The sequence below is a fragment of the Rutilus rutilus genome (assembly GCF_951802725.1).
Source record: "Rutilus rutilus genome assembly, chromosome: 3".
Lineage (NCBI taxonomy): Eukaryota > Metazoa > Chordata > Actinopteri > Cypriniformes > Leuciscidae > Rutilus > Rutilus rutilus.
Genome location: NC_140211.1, coordinates 14,678,154 through 14,702,576, shown reverse-complemented (window position 1 = coordinate 14,702,576; position 24,423 = coordinate 14,678,154). Strand labels below are relative to the sequence as shown.

General features: G+C 35.8%; 1 protein-coding gene across 2 annotated transcripts; it reads left to right on the top strand.

Moving 5' to 3' along the window:
- Positions 1-12,414: 12,414 nt before the first annotated feature.
- Positions 12,415-13,511, top strand: LOC311288221 (serum amyloid A-5 protein-like). 2 transcript variants are annotated; one of them, XM_084405514.1, is made up of 4 exons: positions 12,415-12,514; positions 12,658-12,741; positions 12,821-12,956; positions 13,112-13,511. In XM_084405514.1, exons 2-4 carry the CDS (start codon positions 12,666-12,668, stop codon positions 13,248-13,250), a joined length of 351 nt encoding a protein of 116 aa, XP_084261640.1. In that variant the 5' UTR covers positions 12,415-12,514; positions 12,658-12,665; the 3' UTR covers positions 13,251-13,511. The 2 variants fall into 2 exon arrangements, with proteins under 2 accessions (XP_084261640.1, XP_084261639.1); XM_084405513.1 differs by lacking the exon at positions 12,415-12,514 and having other exon boundaries at positions 12,538-12,741; positions 13,112-13,510.
- The last annotated feature ends 10,912 nt before the right edge of the window (positions 13,512-24,423 follow it).

Here is a 24,423-nt window from a genome sequence, read left to right as displayed (position 1 = left end):
ATAAATATTTCAGGACATCGCACGCTCTAGCTCTACTCTAGCTCTACTAGCCGCGGACTGCTGCGCTACTGCATCATCTCATTGATCAAAAGTTGAAGGACTGTCAAAGCCCGCTTCAACATTTGCCTGAACCTGACGCAAACTACGCTCCTGACCGAAAAACACAAACCCTGGACGTCTGTACTGCAAGGACTCACTCAGGAGATTTCAGGAACATTCCAGGAACGAAAAGCATCTTTCTTTATCGAATAGTATTCGAAAAGCTGAAAAAATGGCGACGCAAAACCTGATGGAGAACGACTCCCCGTTGAGTTCTGGCGATGCGGGGCACAAGTATCATCCGGCGTGTGAGTGCGCCACGGGCAAAGAGTGTCCTTTAAGAGCTACGCTAGACTCTATGTTTAAAGATCATTTTAGAGGCCAAATGGTTGGCTTGATGCACAGGATCATCGATGATGCGTGTGGTATGAAAAACGATTGTGCGCAGGATACCAAACGTGTGACAAATCTCAAAAATGAAATGGATGTCGTAAGAGGCCTGACAAAGTCATGGACTGATGTAACGGCCATGTTTTTTAACGGTAAAGAGCCGAACTGCGTTCGTGTTCTGACGAATTCGAAATCACAGAGATACTCGCTATTTGCACATTTGTAACGGATCTCTGTGTGTCACTGGTGTCAAAAAATGCAAAAACTGACGTTGGTGAATTAGTTGAAAGTCTGGTCAACTATACCCTAGAGCAAGACATGATAGCCTGCAGAGATTTTCTATTCTGGTTAGACCATCTGTAAATGGCATTATTGTTTTACTTTATGTACGTAATACCGATCTATCATTTTCTTCACTACTTCAATGTATACTCGAAAGTATAATGTTGAAATAAAAATTTCTGAATGAAAAAAATGTCTGAGCTCATAAAAATAGTATACATAAAAATAATAATATTTAGAATAATTAAATATTTCAATATTTCAATATTTGTTTTCTGCATTTTAATTACTGTATTGTAACCCTGAATTAAACACTGTATTCAGTTGTTTGCCCGCTGTGTACAGAACAGAAAAAAAGGACATTTTGTGGTGTTGAACAAAATTTGATTTTCTTCTTAGCATCGGTTCCTGCATCATAGAGGGTATTTAATAAGTTTAATAAGATTATGTGTTCTGTCATGGACGACTAGACACTAGTCATGGGATGTCCAGCAGAGAGAAGGGCTTGAGTGGACACGCCCTGTGGTCACATTTTTATCCGCCACCGCAAACCTCCTGTCGTCCTCTCACTCTGCCTTTTCCCCCGCTTCGCAACGGAGCCATCCTACAGCTTTCCGCCCCTGCGACAGCCGTAACATTGACCACCACGGCATCCATTTCAGTCCAAATGGAGGAGCAGGTGGGTTACTTAAACATGGCATTCAGCAACCTGGCCCTCTCCAGTCCCATTTCCTCCTGTGGAGTTGAGGATATGTCTCACCAGTGACCTCCGACTTGTCACAATCCTGGCATGCGTCGGGAACAGGAACGCCTTGACACCTTTCAGAATTGGACTCTTGCTACAGTAACTCCAGCTGAGCTTGCCAAAAGTGGTTTCTACTACCTTGGCCAGGGCGACAGAGTGGCTTGCTTCAGTTGTGGAGGCCAGCTTAGCATTGAGCGTGACAGTCACTCATTTCGGTCTTTTGTCACGCACTCCCGCCACACATTGTATTTCTCACGCAGAAAAAAATATTTATAATATATTTAATATGCCGCAGCGCCCAACATTTCTCTGGCCGCGCCGCTCTCGCTATGGAACCGGCAGGATTCAAGCGCGTCTCCCCTGGAATTCTTTTTCGAGCCTGCCACTTACCAGCCAATCAAAAAAAGAAAGGGGCTCCACAATAGCCAATCAGAAAATAGCACTATTGTATCTGGGTAAGATTTAACGCAACAACCAATAAAAAAAAAGCATATCCTGGAATAATTATAATTATAATTATAATTATAATAAAATAATAATTTTATTAGCACTAAATAAATTAAAGTGTATTGCATAGTCGATGTTATACACTACAGGCCAAAAGTTTGGAAACATTACTATTTTTAATGTTTTTGAAAGAAGTTTCTTCTGCTCATCAAGCCTGCATTTATTTGATCAAAAATACAGAATTTTTTTTTTATATTGTGATATATTATTACAATTTAAAATAATTGGTTTTCAATTTATTATACTTTAAATTATCATTTATTTCTGTGATGCAAAGCTGAATTTTCAGAATCATTACTCCAGTCTTCAGTGTCACATGTGACATCCAGTCTATCACATGATCCTTTAGAAATCATTCTAATATTGTGATTTATTATTAGTGTTGGAAACAGTTCTGCTGCCTAATATATTTGATAAATAAAAGGTTAAAAAGAACTGCATTTATTCATAATAAAAATATTTTCTAATAATATAAATCTTCTTTACTATCACTTTTTATCAATTTAACACATCCTTGCTGAATAAAAGTATTGATTTATTTCAAAAAAAGAAAGAAAAAAAATTACTGACCAGTAGTGTATATTGTTGTTACAAAAGATTTCTATTTTTAAAACTCTATTTTTTTTTTTTTTTTTTTTTTTTTTATAAAGTATCCTAAAAACGTATCACAGGTTATGAAAAAAATATTAAACAGCAGAACTGTTTCCAACTTTGATAATGAATCATCATATTAGAATGATTTCTAAAAGATCATGTGATCCTGAAAATTCAGCTTTGCATCACAGAAATACATGACAATTTAAAGTGTAATAAATTGAAAACCAATTATTTAAAATTGTAATAATATATCACAATATATTTTTTTTTTCTGTATTTTTGATCAAATAAATGCAGGCTTGATAAGCAGAAGAAACTTTTGGCCTGTAATGTAGGTCACTTTTAAAATCATGTCATATTTTATAATTATATCCTGGCCATGGATGCATTAATCATTGCATTTGTCTTTCAAAGATGTCAGGTAAAAAGCAATTAAGCATCCTCTCATTCGCCCTGAGAGGAAAGTCCCCTAAAAAGGCCAGGTTATAGGATGCTGGCCCAGAGAAGGTAGAGAAAAGGGTAGGCCCATTAGAGGAGGAGACAGAGGAAGAGACAGTGCAGGTGAAAGGCAACAAGTCCAAAAAGGCAACAAACATTTACAATAAACAACACCAGTCATTCTCTCTCATTCTCTCTCTCTCTCTCTCTCTCTCTCTCAAATTGAATAAATACTTTGTATTTGAGCAATTATTAATAACAACAAAAACACTAATAATAATATTATTAATGAAACACCCCCACTCCCGTGACCCGTCCAAAAAATATGCCAGCAAAATAAATTCAGCAAGAAATGCATCAGTATGCTTGCACCAGAACTGTTGTATTCAGTAACTTATATTCTGCATTTATATTTTGAATTTGAATTATATAAATTAATTATAGAGATCGATTTTTACCTTTGAGCCCCAGCGCCTGCCTCTGAGGAACTATCTGCACGTCCCTGCCGCAGTCGGTTTGCAAAATATCTTCATTGTTTTGTCAGATATTTTGATTTCGTCTGAAAATATGCAGAGAAGTGTGTGTGTGTGTGTGTGTGTTGTTGTTGCTACCGGTAATAAACTAAAAATAATAGGCCCACAATTGTATTAATCAATAAATTAAATGAAATTGTATTGAAAAAAAGCAACAAAAAAAAATATTAGGTGTATTTTTTTTTTACCGATGCTTAATTACGCATTAAATTCAGGAAGGCTATTGAGTCGCTGTCCTCAGTGCCGCAGAAAAGCACTGAAACGGAGATGAAGGGGAACCCATTTGTTGTTGAAAAATTTTTTTTTTTTGCTTATTTTAACTGGCCCATCCAGTTTTCTGGAGGCCCACCTACAATCAAAATCCTGGCGCCGCTAGTGTTGGTCGTAATGATGATGTGAAGTGCTTTTGTTGTGATGCTGGACTCAGATGTTGGGAGTCTGGTGATGATCCATGGGTAGAACATGCTAAGTGGTTTCCAAGATGTGAATACCTGTTGCAAGAAAAGGGCCAAGAGTTTGTTCATCAAATTCAAGCAAGACTTCCAAGACTATTTGAACAGTTTTTGACTAATGGAGACAGCAACTCAAGAGAATTTGTGAGAGAACAAGAGAACAATCCTGTGGTGAAGCAAACCGTTCAAAGCAAAATCTTCGCAAGTGGAGAAAATTACGAAACCGTTCAAGAGTTGGAGTCTGATTTACTAAGTGCAGAAGATGAGAAGAGAGAGGAGGAGCGAGAAAGTAATTTTCTTACTTTTCTTAAGAAACATCATCTTGCCATGTCACAGCACCTAAAAAGTGTGCAGAGCTTAATGGACCATCTTCTAGAGGAGAACGTCATCTCACAGAAAGAGTATGGCATTATTCGTAACTGCACTACAGTCAAGCAGCAGACAGGGCAGCTCATTGAGTTAGTCCTGTCGAAAGGAAATGCAGCAGCAGAGGTCTTCCGCAACTGGATCAAGAAGAATGATGTCTACCTGCTAAGAAAACTGATGGCCCAGACAAATGAAGCTGCATCACTGAGTCAAGATCTTTCAGACTTGCCTATAGAGGAACAGTTAAGAAGACTTCAAGAGGAGCGCACATGTAAAGTTTGCATGGATAAGGAAGTGAACATTGTCTTCATCCCCTGTGGTCACCTAGTTGTGTGCAAAGAATGCGTGCCTTCTCTGAGCAAGTGCCCCATATGTAGAGGATTGGTCAAAGGCGCTGTCCGTACTTTCCTATCATAAAGTGAAGATATTCATCATCCAAATAACCGTTTTTGGATTTGCAAATTTATATTTAACTTGATGAATAAAAACAATGATACAACAAGTCATGCCGCCAGAGAGAAGTTTATTATTTTCACTCAATCCAGTTACAAAATCTGATTAAACATTACACGTTTAAAACTTATGCATGGGTGAATTGTTCACCATAAGTTCTGTAACAAACATTTAGAAAGTAGTTAGGATGTATTTCATTTTGCGCATGCTTTAAGTTAATTTGACCAACTATTAAGATGTTAAAATTAAAATCAATATCGCATTAAACGCATCATTACCGAATTCAGAGGTGTTTAATAACTTCAATAGTTATCAAGCACCAGCTGATTTAAGTTTTTCTTCAAACAAAAGTAATTTTCTGATAAATCATCGTACACCTACATGTGTTTTGTTGTATGCACAGATTTTGAGGGTCCTTGTCCTTGTTTCGCGGTATTTTTAAAAACATAGAAACAGAGAACCTTGTGCGGGATTCTATATCCGCATAAAGGTTAAAATATAAAATATACATTTTAGCGCTATTTAAAAACTAGGACGGTATAATAATATAATGTAAATGTCTCACGTGAAGATGATGGTTTAAACCATCATTTTATCAAATCAAGCCAATTCATGCGAATACTGTCGTATATGAACAAAGAGAAGACCTAGAGTTCACTAACATTACAGCTAACTGTAGGAAACACATATCCGGGGGAAAGTGTAAAGAAAGCGGCATACAAAACATTACAATCACACCCCGGCAATACGATAAGTGTTACGCTAGTGATGTTAAAAATGAAACCGTGGTAAACAATTTCAAAACAGGGTGTTTCAGAAGAAATGCAAACAAAATCAAAGGTGTCCAAAATGTTATGCGCTAATATTTGGTCTTGTTTCAGAGTCGGTATGCTCCGGTGAAAACTATGTGACTTGTGTGAAATTTGATGAGGCCGAGAACACTAGCGCTGTTAAACATGCGGTTCAATAACAATGTTCAATATAAACAAGAATCCGACTCTAATGCGACTGTGCTTGTTTCACATATAACTGTTGATTGTTAGATATAATAGTTAGATGATTTATCTAACCATTGCAATTGACGATATGTTAAAGGGATAGTTCACTTTGAAATTAAATTTTGGTATGTTTTAGCTTACCTGAAGGGCATCCAAGATGTAGGTGTCTTTGTTTCCGCAGTAGTTTCAATTTTGATATTTTTAGGTCAAACCGTTCTTGTCTGTCAGTCATATAATGCAGGTCTATGGTCACTGTCTCAAAGAGCATGCACAAGTCCAAATTAAAACAATTCCCCATCGTCCAAATGAAACAATTCCCCATCGTAAGTACACTTTGATGGCCTAAGACACGAAACGAGCGGTTTGTGTGAGAAAACGAACCGTATTTATATAGTTTTTGCCTCTTGAACAAAGCCGCGTCCAACTGATCTGACGGCGCGGGCGGGTATAGATATATACACTGATGTCGCCTTGGCTAATGAACTGCAATAGCGAAGGCGACATCTAGTGCTAGTGTTTCTATACCCGCACGCGGGCGGATATAGATATAGAAACACTAGATGTCGCCTTCGCTATTGCAGTTCATTAGCCAAGGCGACATCAGTGTATATATCTATACCCGCCCGCGCCGTCAGATCAGTTGGACGCGGCTTTGTTCAAGAGGCAAAAACTATATAAATACGGTTCGTTTTCTCACACAAACCGCTCGTTTCGTGTCTTAGGCCATCAAAGTGTACTTAAGATGGGGAATTGTTTCATTTGGACGATGGGGAATTGTTTTAATTTGGACTTGTGCATGCTGTTTTGAGACAGTGACCGCAGACCTGCATTATATGACTGACAGACAAGAACGGTTTGACCTAAAATATCAAAATTGAAACTACTGAGGAAAAAAAGACACCTACATCTTGGATGCCCTTGAGGTAAGCTAAAACATATCAAAATTTAATTTCAAAGTGAACTATCCCTTTAAAACATTTGGCATTATGCCGAATAAAAAGAAGATCATAAAAAGAAGAACAATTATTAAGACATAAAACACAACGTCTGTTTTCTGGATCGGGCCTAAAAGACCGATGCCTAAAACTCAAAGTATTGGTGGACAGAATAAAAAATGAATCAACCCTCCTTTCATGTAAAAATACCACATATCAACTGTGATTCATTAGCTTAACTGTTGTTTAGTGACACACACACACACACACACACACACACAAACAAACAAAATAACTGTGTAATAATAATAAAATAAGTGTAATAGTTTACGAGTTTGAAGTGTAATAGTTTTATAGGTAACAGAAAAAACAGCAATACTCATCTTTCACGTCGATGTTTCGTAGACATAGCAGAACGATTTTCTAAAAGAAATATGATTTGTTTAGTCTTAAACACTCTCGTGAAGGACCGTCATTTAATTCTCTTTATGCAAATATTTGTTCATGTTTTTCATACATTCCTATATGAACATGTTTGACCACGCTCTGAGATTATATACTTTTTGCAAACTGTACAAAAATAAAAAGAAACAAGATGTCAATTACAGACATTCAAAAACTGATCACTATAATGGCTTTTCTGTATTTGTTTTAAATGGCTCATGATGATGCATTTACTTTTAACCCAGTTGACCTCTAGAATTTACTTTTGGTGCAATTTTATCTGCAGGTTTCACCAAAGTGTGGAACTTTGTTTAACAGCTTCAAGTTTTGATGAATATGCATCTCTCGGTACAATAGTCAGATGTGATTCTGTTGTAATAGTTTAAGTGTAAATTTGTTACTCATACTTTGTGTGATTCGTAGATAGAGGGAAAGTTGCACTAAACAAAGTATCACTGTAGTTCTCAAACAGAAAGACTATCACTTAAATTCTTAAAAGTCATTAATTTATTTCTATAAACACTGAATGTTGACGGCTCTCAAAGAAACGTCTTCACCTAAAACACATACAGTCCAACATACAAAATGTGAAACAGTGTCGTCTGAACAAGATGACTAAATCTAGTGGAGTAATAAAACCATCATCGTTTTTATGGTTTAGTGATTTGGTCTTTTGAATCTTAAAGATAAAGAATAAGATTATGTTTTAAAGTTAGTCCATAGGGTGTGGAACTTTGCATCACTATGGTGTGTAAAAATAGATTTAAGCACAACTATTTACACACATACTAAGTAGGAGAATATCTTACTGTATTGTGAACATTCCATTATCTGTTTATTTGGGGTCAGAGAACATCCTTAGCTCATACATCTCTTTACTTTTGTGCTGAATGTTAAAGTGTTAGTTAAAAAGATAAAGGTATTAGTTAATAACAAACAAACAAAAAACTTTAAATCAACATGAAGCCATAATATTAATAAATAAAATATGGTTTACAATTACAGTACAATGACTTCCATAATATTTTCTTTTAGTAAAGCTATGTCTGGATCAGCCAACACAAAGTTGTGCCTTGTGAGTGAGACCTCACAAATATTACAACAATATTAGCTTTCTCGAACATTGCACTATGCCTGAAACTATGCCGAAAACTGTCAAAAAATCATCTGGTATCATGGTTTAGTTGAATTTTAAAACATTGTTTTTTCTTAAAAATGTTGTGTCAGACGTATTGGGTAGCATGATTATCTTGTTTAATCGTGTATTCAGTCCATATTTATCAGGTTGATATTTGTAGAAATAAGCTAAATACATTTATAAAGCAAAAAGAACCAGTTAATGGCCTTGTGTCAGAACACAACAGATATGTTTGGTTACTTTTAATTCTAACTTTAAAGCTAGATTATCCTTTGAAAAGTGTAATAACGTATTTGATTTTTACACATGCAGTGTTTTCGCCAACTGACCTACCCCTGAAGTTATGACTTCTGAAGGCCTCTCATGTGCAGATTCGCTCGGTTGAAAAAATGGTATTTTATTAGCTAAAATCATTGTCTTTATTCATAAATATGTCCTCATGGGTGTACAATGACCTCTGCCAATGATCTGACTTATCCTTGTAAGCGAAACATTTCTTATCTTTATTTACATGGGGCGGGTAAGTCCATGGAAGCTTCCATGTTGTTCCGCCATCTTGAAAAACTATAATGGCAGAGAGGGACAAAAAGCACTAGCCTACCTCAACGCGTGTTCGTTCAGAGCCGGCTGACTGAGACCGGCTGAAGCGGACACGGAGATCAGTGAGATGCGCTTGTCACTGCCCCGGCAAATTTGAAAGGCTGCACTGCGCGGGACAATATAATGCAGGATCATACTTGTGCCGAGCCACAGGAGAAGGAATCCTCGTGGCCAAAAAGCAAACATTTTATTTATCGGGATGCAAATAAATATCGGGATAGCTTTTCCCAGGTGGAAAGAGCTAATGGAGGAGAAAGACTTTGAAAGGGAAGTTGCCTGCTTTCTTCTCGACAGGTAAGTCAAAATGACAAGCTTTTTTCATTGCTTGGTTGTGTAAATCATTATATAGGCAGCATAACAGTAGAACATGTATAGTTAAACTCTGTGATGTGCTATTGGAAGACATGTTGTCATAGCTTCTTGGCACATAACGGCTACCGCAGTTGCAACACGCATTTGAAAAGCGAAGCGCTAGAGAGCACTATTCGTTAAAATGCAAAATACAATTTCACCGCTAGATGGGAGAAATCTTTAACAAAAAAGCCTCCAAAATCAAGGAGGTCAAAGGGCATGGTTCCTGCTATAGTATCATCAGCTCTCCCCAAAGTCTATTCATACGGCCACCAGACAGATTTTAAACACCGGATTTAAACTTCTGCATATATTTTGAGTAGATAACCGATAGTATATTCTCAGTAAAGGGGTTTCACCCTGTGTGTTTCCACACTGATTAAGGATAGTTTGGGAGTTACAAGTAAAAATGATCTTATACATCTTATACGTGTGATAGATCATAGCTACCGGTAAGATCATGCTTTGAATTAAGACGAGTAAAATTAAATATTCGCTCAATTCGCTGTGAATAGGATGTTGTATCAACTCCGAGCCACGAGGTGGCAACCATTTCCATACCATGCCTGGATGCGCTGCGCCACGGACCACAGAGGCACATCGCGTCTCTGAAATTGTGTGGTGATTTTCCCAATGATACAAACTTAGTGTAAATAAGGGCAATGTGGAGTCCTTGGATTTCTTAAAAACAAAACATTGTGACAAACGTTGACAACATGTTGTATGGTCAAAAGATCTAAGATCTAAGACGACTAAGTACAGTTTTTCAACAATCTAAAGTTTTTGAACAGACGCTGTTTAGTAAAAATAATACCGTAGGTTAAATTTAAGCAAAATCATTTATATCAAACATAAGTCTTCTTAGAAGATAAATAGAAGATATGAATGTATTCAAACTTTAAACAATCTTTTAATTTTAAAATATCTAATTTGAACTTTTAAATGAATTTAGTATAAAACTCTGGATGTACTCTGGAACGCAGACTAGCTTTACTGTGAGGGTCTGGAACATTCCTTTCACACTGTAGTTTATCCCTGAAGGGTCTGGGCTGTTACGGTACAAAAATCATCATGGCTATGGAAAGCCATCAAAATTGAAACTCCACACGGACAAAAAAAAAATGCTGATTGAATCTTTTCATATAAATGAGATTTAAGATGACTAAGTACAGTTTTTGAACAGACATTGTTTAATAACCGTTACACAAAATCATTACAGTAATCTTCTAAAAGGTAAATAGAAGATGTGTATGTATTCAAACTTTAAAGATTTTATTTAAACAGTCTTTTGTTTTTAAAAGATATAATTTAAACTTTTAAGATTATACTTCTTATAACTAAACTCAGCACCTGATATAATTTGTGTGACTCTCTCACAGACAGACACACACACACACCCTTTGGTTGGTGCTTTTTGAAAGCTCCGCAGGTCAAACAGGTGGTGTGAAAAGAGGCCCTTTAGTTATCTAAACATGCCGGATGGATTTTATTCTTTTGTTTTGTTCATCTAAAACTGAAAGAATTGGTTTCAGAAGATTTTAGTATTTTATAACCATTTCATTTATACACTTTTAAAGAACTGAATGGTTTTTCAACATTTGTGTGAGATAAACTTCCACAGTTTTTCAACCTTAGTTAAATTAGCATGAGAACAGTATGTTTTTTCAACTTTAGTTTAGTTGGCACGATCATTATTTTAAAGGATAGAATTTTTTTTTTTTTGTATATGACTTGTTTAATCATAAGTGTCTGAACAGCACGTTTCAGATGTCAGAGCTCAAATGCAAAGGGTGGCAGGGGGGAATCCCGTGACACACACACACACACACACACACACACGAGCTGGGGCCTCTGGTTGAGAGACTCGTTGCAATTTTTTATTTAAACTTTTGGTGTGAGGTTTTAGTAAGATCTTTATTTTATAATCATTTATATTCTTTTAAAAGAACTGAATGTCTTTTCAACGTTTGTGTGAGATAAACTTCCACAGTTTTTTCCCTTATCAGTTTTCACATGACACCTCGGATACGCTCAGGAATATGTAGGGCGGATCGTGTGTGATACCAGCTTCAAACAATCAGACTTTCTGTCCAAATCATGATGTGTTATTATTATACCAACTTCAAAAGACTTCAACTTTCTGTCAGATACCATGACATATTGTTATAACACTTTCTGTCCATATCAAAATGCTTCAAAAGGCATCAAAACCCGAAACGAACTGTCAAAAAAACATGATCAAGGGCTAACCGGGTCAATACTAACTGTCAAAAACATGATCAAGGGCTAGGAGGGGACAACCTGTCAATCAAAAATCAAAACTAACTGTGAACCTGTCAATCAAAAGTCAACACTAACTGCCAAACCCCTTTGATCCTTTGATCTCCTTTGATCTCCCTTTGATCTCCCTTTGATCTCATTTTATCTTCTTTGATCCCTTTGACCCTATGCCAAAAGGGGCGGGTACCTGTTACCGGAAGGGCGGGACGTCTGTCACCGGAAGGGGCGGGGCATGTCACCGGAAGGGGCGGGGCACCTGTCAATCAATCATTTTTTTTGACAGGAGGTCCATCTTATCAACTACTGAGGTGAAACTGAAATTATTTGCATGAATTTTAAACTTCAGTCAGAAAAGTTTATACTAAAAAATTAAGATTTATAATATTTATATTAAGTTGAATTACGTTACAATTATTTATTTTGATTAAACTTATTTTTATAAGCACTTTATACCACAAAACGAATGCATTTCCGCCACACTACACTTCCTTTGCATGTATTTAATTATGGTTTCATTTTGTAATGTACATCTAACTATAAAGGTTGCACAATTTGCAGTGTCAATATTTTTGACGAATTACAATTGTATACCACAAAACTATTTGCTTTCTGCCATACCCACTTCTTTTGCATGTTTTAAATTATTCTTTATTAATAATAAGAATAATAAGAAGAAAAAGACGAATTACATTTTTATGGTTTCATTTTGTATTGTACATCTCAGTATGAAGATTACAAAGTTTGGAGAGTTGCATCTCAGAATGCTTTGTCTTCTGACGCAATATCTGAAATATAAACAGTTATATTTCATAAATTCGGACTTTCCCAGAATTAGAGCTGTCAGATTTTCCTAATGCCATCCTGCGCATCACAGTTGGGAAAATCCATGCCCAGCCCAGTCCGAGGCTTATAAAAATGGAGCTGGCTGCATGAAGACATGATGTGACTGAACTGAGCAAACCAAAGGTAAGAGACTGACTACACTCACCTCTATATTAATGCAAATCTAATGTCTATGTGCAGGGATCACACTTCTCTTTGAGTGTACGATAAGTTGCTAAAGATAAAAGCATTTTCTAAGGATTGTCCAAATATGTTTATGTGTTCAGTTCTAATCATGAAGCTCATTCTTGCTGTGCTGGTGCTGTTTTTGGTGGTTGGGACCCAGGCGCAGTGGTACCGCTTCCCAGGAGGTCACTTATTTTTCCTTTAATAGCACTAAGTTGAGTCAAACTGTAGGCATATTTGAACCATTTTCACTGTGTCTCGTAGATTGGAGGGACACGTGGCCAGACAGGGATATTTGGCTGACCAACTGGAGGAACTCAGACAAGTATGTCCATGCACGTGGGAACCATGATGCTGCAAACAGAGGCCCGCGAGGCAGATGGGCATCCAGAGTCATCAGGCACGTACAAAATCATACTAACTGTGGCAGATTTGATTACTCGACTCCTGATAAGCACTTAGATATTTCTCCCTCACTCTACAATGAAACAGCAGCATATGTGTTTAAATGATTTGGGGGAATTTCGAATCATGATATGTTAATGATGTGTGCAGTGATGGAAGAGAGGCTCTGCAGGCTCTCAGTCGCCACGGCAACTCTGATTCTGCAGCTGACCAGGAGGCCAATCGCTGGGGGCGTAACGGTGGAGACCCCAACCGCTACAGGCCCAGCGGCCTTCCCGAAGAGTACTGAAAACAGAAAAGCTCTCAAATCATCAGTGCCTCCAGGATCTTTTTTTTCTATTTTTTTTTTCTTTCTAAAATTGCTTGGTTAAATTTTGCATGACAAATATAAAACTAACACTCTCTTTTAACATCTTGACAATTATCATTCATTAAAACTGCATTTATGACAACAAAAATGTAATCTTTAATGTCACATTGATTTGACTGTTTTGAGCATCATTTAGTCAATGTAACATGTTTAATCACGTCTGATTAAAGAATGCAACTTATTCATGTGTATGTCTATTTTCATTGTTGTTTTGTTTTTTTATTTACATTTAACAGTAATATGTATGACATAAATACAAATTTGTCTTCAAAAATGGTAGACACACACACACACACACAGCCATGAGAGCTGAACTTCATGTCACTTCAACTAAGCTCGTTCCACCATAACACGGGCAACAATTCTCATTCAGAAAGCATACAATCAATTTACTTGCCAAAGACAACAAGTTATGTGGGAAAAAAAGTAATTCCTGAAGCAATAATTACAAAAACAACAAAAACAAAACATCAGCAACATGTAGGCCTATAATAAAGCGTTAAAAAAACATCAAAAACATGTAGTAGCCTACAATGATGTATGTGCAGTATTGGAGTCCAAAATGTGCCAGGAGGCCTTTTTGTGTAGTTTGTTCTCCCCGTGTTGACTTTGGTTTCCTTTGACAATCCAAAGACATACAGGACAGGTGAATTGGAAACTGTAAGTTTGCCTGTTAGGTGTGAGTGTGAATATGAATGTGTGTGTGTCATCCCTGTGATGGACCGCCATCTAGGCGCGTCGTTAGAGCCCCGGATGTTTTTTTTTTTTTTACTAGCAAACTCTTGTGTGCCATTTGAACTTGTTTTTTATTTTTTTATTTAGTCAGTTCAAATACAAAAACATTTCAGTACAATGCAAAAAAAAACAAAATGGTTACAAAGCATTGATAATACAGCTCAAAATATTTAACCAGAAAAAAAAAAAAAAAAAAAAAAAAATTATAAAATAAACATAAACATAAGAACAAATACAAAAATATAAGTATAAAATATCAGGGCATTTATATGTATTTGAAAAGCTTTAATATTTGTATTGTTTTTATAAGCTTTTTATTTTGTGATCTCATGTTTAAAAGAGTTTCAAAATATATTGTTAGATCGGTGTTATAGAAGGCAATATAGGAGGGTTTCTTTTGAGTTATTCTAGTCTTATGAATATAAAATTTCGCCAAAATGATAAAAAGATTAACTATATAATTTTGTTTTTCAGAAAAAAAGGGGTTTTGGAAACAAAGTAAAATGTCATAAGGGTCTAAATTAAGACATCTGTTCAATTTTTTTGTCATATCTATTTTAAAGTCAGTCCAAAAAGAAATAGAAAAAGGGCAATATAAAAACAAATGTTCAATGTCTTCAAGTGATGTGTTACAAAAAGTGCACTTATCACAAACAGCGTGAATATATCTACTAATGGTTGCATTTACAGGATAGCATCTATGAATAATTTTGTACACTACTTGTTTGATTTTATTAGAAATAATAAACTTATAGGGCATAGTCCAAATGTTGCGCCAAGATATACAATAAGGTTTAAGCCACTTTGATTTACATGGAGGACTGGATCCAACATTAAAGGAGTTTCTTATAAAGTTGTTATTAAAACCTTTATCAAATAAAGAAAGACCATTTACAAAGAGTTGAGGATTTTGTAAAGATGTATTATTGATATCTACATCTGAGAATTTGTTTAATATTAGTATGCCATTAGGAATAGCCTTAATTACTTTGTTAAATTCTTTTTCATTTACAAATAAACCATATTTTGAAATGAAATTAGGGTAAGTGTAAAATTGCCCATTTTTGTCAATTAGTTGGCTAACAATTAGAATGTTGTGTTGGACCCAATTCTCCATGTACAAAGATTTTTTATTATGAATGATATTACTATTGTTCCATATAAAACACCTACTGGGAGAAAAATTGTGTTTGTACAAAAGAGACCAGAAAAGTAATGTTTGTTTATGATAGTTAGCTAAAGCAATTGGAAGTTTACCGGTCATATAAGGACACTGCAACAAAAAGTTTAATCCCCCAAGAGGATGTTTTTTTTATAGCCCCGGATCTCAAAAAAATTAATTTATTGATAATTATTATTATTTTTTAATAATTTTGTATTTATTTAAAAAAATGACCTGGTCTTTTAATCTATCCTTCGGAATCAATCATGTATTAAAGACGATTAAAATGTGTTCAAGCAGATCAAAGTTACTATGGTTACTATGGTTACAGCATGCTTGTATTTAGAGTGCGCACCAGAGGAGAGAGCCTGAAAGAGCCATTGGTTAACTTACAGCTTTAGGGCTTGACTGTCATTGTTGTTTGTGGCTTCTGGTGGTAGCTATTATGGACATTAGACACTTTTTAAAAAGTAAAATAAGGAGTCATGCACGATACGAGGCGGATGAGCGGCAAGAAGAGTTATCTACTGGCGCCGTTCCCTCATCATTAAAGCCCATGTTGCAGGTTAGAGTACCCAGTGAGCCAATGTATAGAAAAATAATGTAGGAACTAGATTTAAATATAAACATATACTTATAAAACGCTATTTAGGCTTCTGGAGTCGTTTTTGTGAGGAACATTTTACTTCCGCACGCACAAACTCTCCACGCGCATACTTATATGAGACGCGAGCACACACACAAACTCGCGCACATACTCAATGAGACGCGAGCACACACACATAATACCTTAAAGATGTGGAAAAGTCGATCAAAAGTGTGGGTACATTTCTCCAGGCTCGATGCCAACAGCTCGCGATGCAGTATTTGCGGTAAAATAATTGCTGCAAAGACCGGTAGGCTACTACGACAAATATGATGAAGAATTGACAGTGCACGGAGTAAACATAAGAGCAGAAAGTTGCTCTGTCTTCGACTGGTAAATGAAGAGATACCTTGTTGATCACTCTGACAGTGTTAATATTGCAATAAATAATAACCTACTGAATAGCCTACACTGCCGTTCAAAAATGTGTTGGTTAGTCAGAATTTTTTTTTCAGTAAGGATGCATTAAAGTTATCAAAGGTGACATTAAAACGTGTAATGTTACTAAATATTTCGTTTTTAAATAAATGCTGTTCTTTTGAATTTTTTATTCATCAAAGAATCATGAAAAAATGTTGGCCTATCATAGTTTCCAAAATATTAAGCAGCAAACTGTTTTCATATTTCTGAAGGGTCATGTGACACAAGTAATGATTTTGAAAATTCAGCTTTGACATCACAGGAATAAATTACATTTTGAAATATATTCAAATAAGATTTTAAATTGTAATACTACTGTAGGCTATTTCACAATATTACAAGTTTTACTGTATTTTTTTAAAAATCAGCTTTGGTGAGCATCAGCTCTTTATAAAACATTTTTTGTTCCTTTGTGCACTGGCTAAGGAGCATGAGTCAAACTGAAAAAATAAAACCAAAGTTTTTCTGAGGTAATGTGTTATGTAATCTTGTTAAAATGGATTTAATAAAATTGGTATCGAAAAAAAGTATCGTTAGGAACCGGTATCGAAACTGAGGTATCGAAATTGGCATCGGATCGAAAGATTTTGAACGATACCCAGCCCTAAATTGTACAGATTATTATCATCATGTATCAGGCAATAGCAAAGCTAGTATTTAGACCCTTACCTGCATGTGTTGTGTGTGTCAGCCATTAGGAGACAGTTTCCAGAGGAAGAGGGACTTAATAAAGGCTTTGAATTAACCCATTTGGTAACGATGAATAAAAAAATGATCACAATCACAACTGTCTTACTGTATAAAAACTTATGTAGAAACAGCCAACACAAACATTAAAGTCGGTTTGTACAGATTGAAAATGAATTATAGAACATAATATTTATAATAATTAAATAATATTTATAATAATAATAGTAAAAAGTGTCGGCTGCAGACTAATAACAAACACATAAATGCATTACATTACAAGTTTATGTAGGATATCATGTTAATGAATTAAATTAAGACAAGGCACATTTTGTAAAACAGATGTACAATAAGTGATCTCTGACGGATCCGTGACCGTCCTGTTTCCTGCCGGCGGCCGAACCACATGCTGATGGCGGACCGTCATCACCGGGCGACCCGATGAAGGAGCTGGGACAGTGTGCACATATCGCCGGGATTATAATCATTCGGTCTATAGTGAACGCTACACACTACCGCGTTTTTCAAAGCAGAAGCAGAAGTGAAGTCCCGTCTCTTACCCGGCACAAAACGCACACTGGCACGGAAGATTGCACCGTCCTTTTTCTTATTCGGAAACCTGTGGACTCCATGTCCTGACAGGCCATAATTCACAATCATTTACCACGACGATGATTAATTGAAATACAATAAGGACAGAAAACACACTGAATCATGACCGCTCCAACTGACTACCAACCTATCTCTGCACTGAGCGCGAACGCAGAGCCAAACGACTACCTCATGTGACGTCATATGACGCGATGGTGAAAAAAAGCGCTTTTTCAACACGGTCAAGGAAACGGTCACGTTTTCTATTAAATTTGTGCCCTTATGTCTTGCAAAACAATTTTGAATCCTGCATTTACTTTTCATATGGTATTTTCATACAAGGTTATATTAATAAAAAAAAATAATAAAAAAAAAAACCTGCACCATGGGCTTTAAGCTCAGCTCAGTGAAGGCTCTTTAGCAAACCCTGGTCTAATTTACCTAGCCCTGTACTCACTGTGGTATTAATGCAGAACATGATGTACTGTATATATAAAGTACGTGGGACCTTACTATTTCGCCTATAGCTAATCCATTTTGTGAGCCATAATCCGTTTCTCGTGAAGAATGTATGAAGTAGCATACATCTGGGTAGGGTTGCACCAGCCGTTCGTAAGTTCTTTCTTAAATTGGAACGTAAAGTCCACACTAGAGGCTTAGTAACTACTAGCTAGTTTGTAACTAACTCTGTACTTTATTCCGTTGCACCATTTGTTCGTAAGCCAGAACGTAGCTAGTAGGTCGTAAACTCTCCGTAAAGTAATGCGTAGTCGCATAATATGACGTTTAGCCTCGATGATCCAATAGCAGCCTTCAAATATTTGAGCAGATGTTGTGTTGAAATGGTGTGAATTTCAGTTTATCCTTCATTCTTTTGCCTCACGTTACTAACGGTAAAAATAAGTTTCCATTAAATACGATACTTGATCATGAATAGCAGTGTTTTTATAACATTCAGAAACTGTATTTGAAATGAAATGAATATAAGGATCAATAAATAAATATTGATACAAAAAACATACGAAATTACGTTTATTGATTATGACTGATATTTGACATGCACAACATGGACAGATGCACACAGCGGCGAGCTGTTTAGGACGGGTTCGTGTTAAAGATAGCCGCTAACAAAGTAATCTTTTCACATAATGTTCTCTCTCTTAAAATGTAAGCGAGTGTATATGTCAGCATAAATAATCATATATGTCTAAAGAATTGAAGTCTGTCAGGTTAAAGAAGAGCTTATTGATGCAGTTCAGTCTGTCTGATATTTTATTCCATCCGTTACTCCTGATCGGAGGCTGCCGTAAATATTTAGTTTATACGTAGAGTTACGCTTCAACTAAGTTTAATGGTGCAACGCAAAAAATTATTTAGAAGTGCGCAAGTCGTAACTTAGTGTCCATTTACGTCAAAACTAGGCTAAGTTATAACGTACGCACAGGCACAGCTGGTGCAACCGGCCCCAGATTTGGCGATTGAAACACGATGTGTAAATTAACGTTATTCCCCACAGATGGATAGCTAGATATCAGGGGCCGTATTACAGGAAGAGTCTAAGATAGGATTTTCCCCAATTGGTATTACCGAAGCAAATACTAAATAACTTTAGGAATCCTATCTTGCTTCATCCTATCTTATTTAAGGTTAGGAAATCCTAACATCGCTAGCATCAACTTTTCTGTCTGATACCTATACCATCCGATGTCACTTTTTTCATCTCGCGAGCTAAACGGCTTTTAATCGCTGTTTTGCCGCCGTTTTTTTAATGAAACATACACTGAAAATGTAGAATTAACAACAACTCATTCATTGTTTCATTCCTATCATTGAACTTCAAGTCAAATGACTATGGTGTGTTCACACCGGACGCGAATAGCGCGTCAGGCGCGAGTGATTTCTATGTTAAGTTAATGCAAAGACACGTAAAAAATTCCTGCGGCGCGGTAGACGCGAATACGCCTCATTCGCGCGTATTGAGCGTCTGGCTCGTTAAGCGCGTTATGCGCGAATGATTTAGTTAGTGCTATTTGTGCATTCATGCGTTTGACGCGAATTCGCGTCTGCCGCCCGAGTTGAAAAATTCGCGTGCGTCAATTCGCGCCGCGTTAACCAATCAGGAGCCTGCTTGCTGCTGTCACGTGGTGAAGTGACACAGTTTATAATGTTATATTATGTTTGGCCTCAATAAATTATTTTGTAATATGACTAAAATGCCTGGTGTGGTTCTAATGCACAACAAAGCAAATCTTTCACATAAAAACTCGATTTTAATATATGAGAGATACTCATTTTGTATTGAATGCTATTTATTCCATATATATTCTAGATTATATGAAACATTATTATTTGAATGTAAAGACAACAAACACTTAATGTATAAGAAGAAAAAAAAATCACAGGACAGGTTTCACTTTTGGAGGCTGGCTCCATTTATTATCAAAACAAAAATAAATGACAGATTAGGTGGGTGCGGGCGAGGGTGAAAGAGCAGCCATGTAAACGAGTTATTAAACACTATCTGGTGGAAAAGTAAAAATGAGGACAGCTTAACAGTTCCTAAAGTTAGGAGAGTTTATTTAAGATTTTACAAAGTTAGGAAGCTTCTGTAATACACTTTTCCTATCTTAAGTTAGGAAAATATCTGTAATGGCCTTATTCCTAAATCAGTTCCTAACCCTTATTACCATGATTACCAAGCAGTTAAGATTGCCCCAGTCTACCATACTATACTTTTAATAATAAGCAGAAATGTCAAGCGAGCAACAAGTCTTTGATTTCTAGGAGCAAGGTGGGCTGCTGCTTATAATATTCATGTATTATTTATTTGTGTTTCTGTGAATAGCTGTTACAGTTCTACAAATAAAGCATTCTATCTTTTTACCTATCATTTAAAATGCTACAAAAAATGCACCTGAATGCACGAAATGAAGTGTTTAATGCCCAACGTTTCCTGGGGGAGGTCCCCCAGACCCCCCATTTATATTATTATTGCTTATTATTATGTGCCTATGCTATGAGTAGAAGAAGTAGTTACCAAAAGCGGGGGTGGGTGGGTGGTGGGGACTGGGCTAAGCCCCCAATGTATCAAGACCCTAGCAACGCCCCAGGGTGTTTTCCTGCCTACGACCCAAGACGCTGGGAAAGACTCCAGCCTCCTCACGACCCAGTAGCAAATACGCTTTAGCAAATGTATGGAATATATGGGTGGATGAACTACTGTGAGGGTTCTAGTCCTCCCTCTCTCTGCCACTCGTCTTTCCCATAGACAGTAAAAGAAATGGACACAGCGACCCCATTGGAACTCAATTGAGACAAGTGAAGCCCATTTTTAGCGATTTCTTAGCACTTCCTTTCCTGACGCGCAGACTCAAACCGAGCAAAGCGTTACACGGACCACGTGAGCAACCCGTCTGTCTTCTAGTAGCTGTGCCAAGAGAAATCTGAATCATTCCCTTCCGAATCTTGCAGAGACGGAGAGTGTGAGTAGGAGCTGTCCATGAGCTGGAGCAGGAGCAACTTTTGCTAGGTATTCTGATTAATTATATTGTCATTTTGCCTCCATGTCCCCCCGATTGCCCGCGAGCTTCTCCTCCCGTCCATACGGTAATCTCTCTACTGTGCGACAGAGAGTCGCGTGGTTATGATGCAATCGTTAGCCTACTTTTACAAAAACTGCTTCTACGGGGCCATAACATAAGCTACAAGGTAATGGAGCATTTTATACATTGTCGTGTTTCTTTAGAAATAAATAATGGACAAATGGAGTCTTTAAACGCCTCAGATGTAAAGTTATTCGCTGTCAAAGTGACGCCAAAATGAATGGGAGTCAATGGGATGCTAACTGCAGGTGAAGTTCTGCTACAAGATGGCGGCACGCGGCCGACTTCAACTTCCGGTCGACTTCCTTCCCCCCTGGTCTTTCCCCACTAATGTGTCTCATTCACGTCACTGGTTGTTTAAGTTGGAGCGCCTCCAGCTGGTCACTCAAGCACACTGTCTGTACACGAATCCACCATGCATATATTTCATTACTAACAAATAGTACAATTCTGGTTTCTTTTAAACCAGCCCTTCACGACTATTATAAAAGAACTTACATTTTGTGTTAATTTTATTTCATTTGGTAACATATTCCCAAGTTTTAACTCATAATGAAGGAGGGATAAAAGTGTTTTAGTTCTTAAATGCTTAAGAAAAGTTAGACTTTATGAACACATGAAATGCTTCATATTTAATATGTCATTCTATGTTGTTTGATGCTCTTGTCTGATGTACTGTTGCACTAAAACTTCAAACTTTCAATAAAACTGAAAGTCAAAATTATTTTGCCAATGTATCTATTAAAAGTGAAATCATATATTATGGAAAGTTGCAAACACAATGGTTTGCTTGTGTTGGCTACATCTGACTGCAGGCATCTGGAATTTCCATGTATTGGGATGAGTGCTTACTCTGAAAAGAACAAACTGTTTTAATATTTGGGAGTGTAAACAGCAAAATTCCATACAAAAGCAAAACTGAAATTAAGGTAGTCAATGATCTGTTTTGAATCATTTCATAAGGGGGAAAAATACCATAAATATTATGGCAAGCCGTTTTAACATTTAATCCTTAAAACCTACTAGTCTCTATTTTCATGCTACTACTTATTTTTTAGATACTAGTATCTAATCCATTAAGTACTAGTACTTATTCTTTAGGTACTAGTGCCTATTCGTTAGATACTAGTACCTTTTTAAAAGATACTAGTAGCTATTCATTCGATTCTAGTGCCTATTATATTGGTACCAGTACTTATTTATTAGATACTAGTGCTTATTCATTAGTTACTAGTACTTATTCATTAAATTCTAGTGCCTATTAAATTGGTACTAGTACGTATTTATTATATACTAGCACTTATTCATTAGATACTAGTACTTATTTCAATAGTGACTATAACTATTCTTTTGTTACTAGTAACTAATTATTATTTTTGCCATTGACTTCTATGGGCATCTGCCATTCAGATATCAGTTATTCAGTTCTGACTAGTGTGTATTCCAATTGTGACTAGTACATATATATTAGATAATAGTAGTTATTCATTACTAGTACTTATTTTTTAGATACTAGTATCTATTACTATACTAGTATTTATTCAATAAATACTAGTACTAAGTCATTAAATACTAGTACCTATTAAATAGATACTAGTACTTATTCAATATATACTACTTATTTATTAGACACTAGTATCTTTTGTAATTGTTACTAGTAACTATTCTTATTTTACAGTACACAACTGCTTTTTTACTCGTCGTGTTATGACTAGTCAGAACGGCCACTGGAGAGTTCAATTAAAAATCTTACTAGTAACATTTGGAATAAATACTAGTATCTAATAAATAGGTACTAGTATCTATTGAATAAGTACTAGTAGCTAAATAATAAGTACAAGTATCTAATTAATAGGTAGTATCTAATGAATAAGTACTAGTATCTAATGAATAAGTAGTATCTAATGACTTAGTAGTAGTATTTATTGAATAAATACTAGTATCTAGTAATAGGAACTAGTATTTAAAAAATAAGTACTAGTACCTAATTAATAACTACTAGTATCTAATAAATACGTACTAGTCGCAGTTGGAATACATACTAGTCAGAACTGAATAGTTGATATCTGAATGACAGATCCCAATAGAAATTAAAAATTTGTTACTAGAAACAAAATAATAGTTACTAGTAATAATAGTTATAATAGTAATAATAGTTACTACTTATCAAAATAAGTACTAGCATCTAATGAATAAGTACTAGTACCAATTTAATAGGCACTAGAATCTAATAAGTACTAGTGTCTTTTTAATAGGCATTAGTATCTAATAAATAAGAACTAGCATCTATGAATAAGTACTAGTATCTTTAAAAAGGTACTAGTACCTAAAGAATAAGCACTAGTAGCTAATGAATAAGTACTAGTACTTAATGGAATAGATACTAGTATCTAAAAAATAAGTTACTAGTAGCATGAAAATAGAGACTAGTAGGTTTTAAGGATTAAATGTTAAAACGGCTTGCCATACTAAAATTATTTCACCTTGGATTCACATCCTGATGAATGGCACTAGCAACATCAAGATCATGGGTTTGATTCCCAGGAATGCATGACCTGATCATACATGTAACTTGAATGCACTAGTCACTTTGGATAAAAGTGTCCGTCAAATGCATTAAAAAAAAGACATATTCAGATATAAGCTGTTCAGTTATATAGATTAGATTAGATTAGATTCAACTTTATTGTCATTACACAAGTACAGGTACAAGGCAACGAAATGCAGTTTAGGTCTAACCAGAAGTGCAATAGCAGCAAGTGCAGGATATACAGTGGTTCCATAAGTGCAGAACATGGATATGTACTGAATAAATATAGAGTTGAATACTATTATAAACAAAAATTTACAGATAGATTGTCCTATGAATATAATATACAGATAACTATTACTGTGAACAGAATTTACAGCTAGATATGTACTGAATATAATATACAGATGGCTATTACTATAAACAGAATGTTTACAGATAGATATGTACTGAATATAATATACAGATGGCTGTTACTATAAACAGAATGTTTACAGATAGATATGTACTGAATATAATATACAGATGGCTGTTACTATAAACAGAATGTTTACAGATAGATATGTACTGAATATAATAATATACAGATGGCTATTACTATAAACAGAATGTTTACAGATAGATATGTACTGAATATAATATACAGATGGCTGTTACTATAAACAGAATTTTACAGATAGATATGTACTATGAATATATATACAGATGGCTGTTACTAT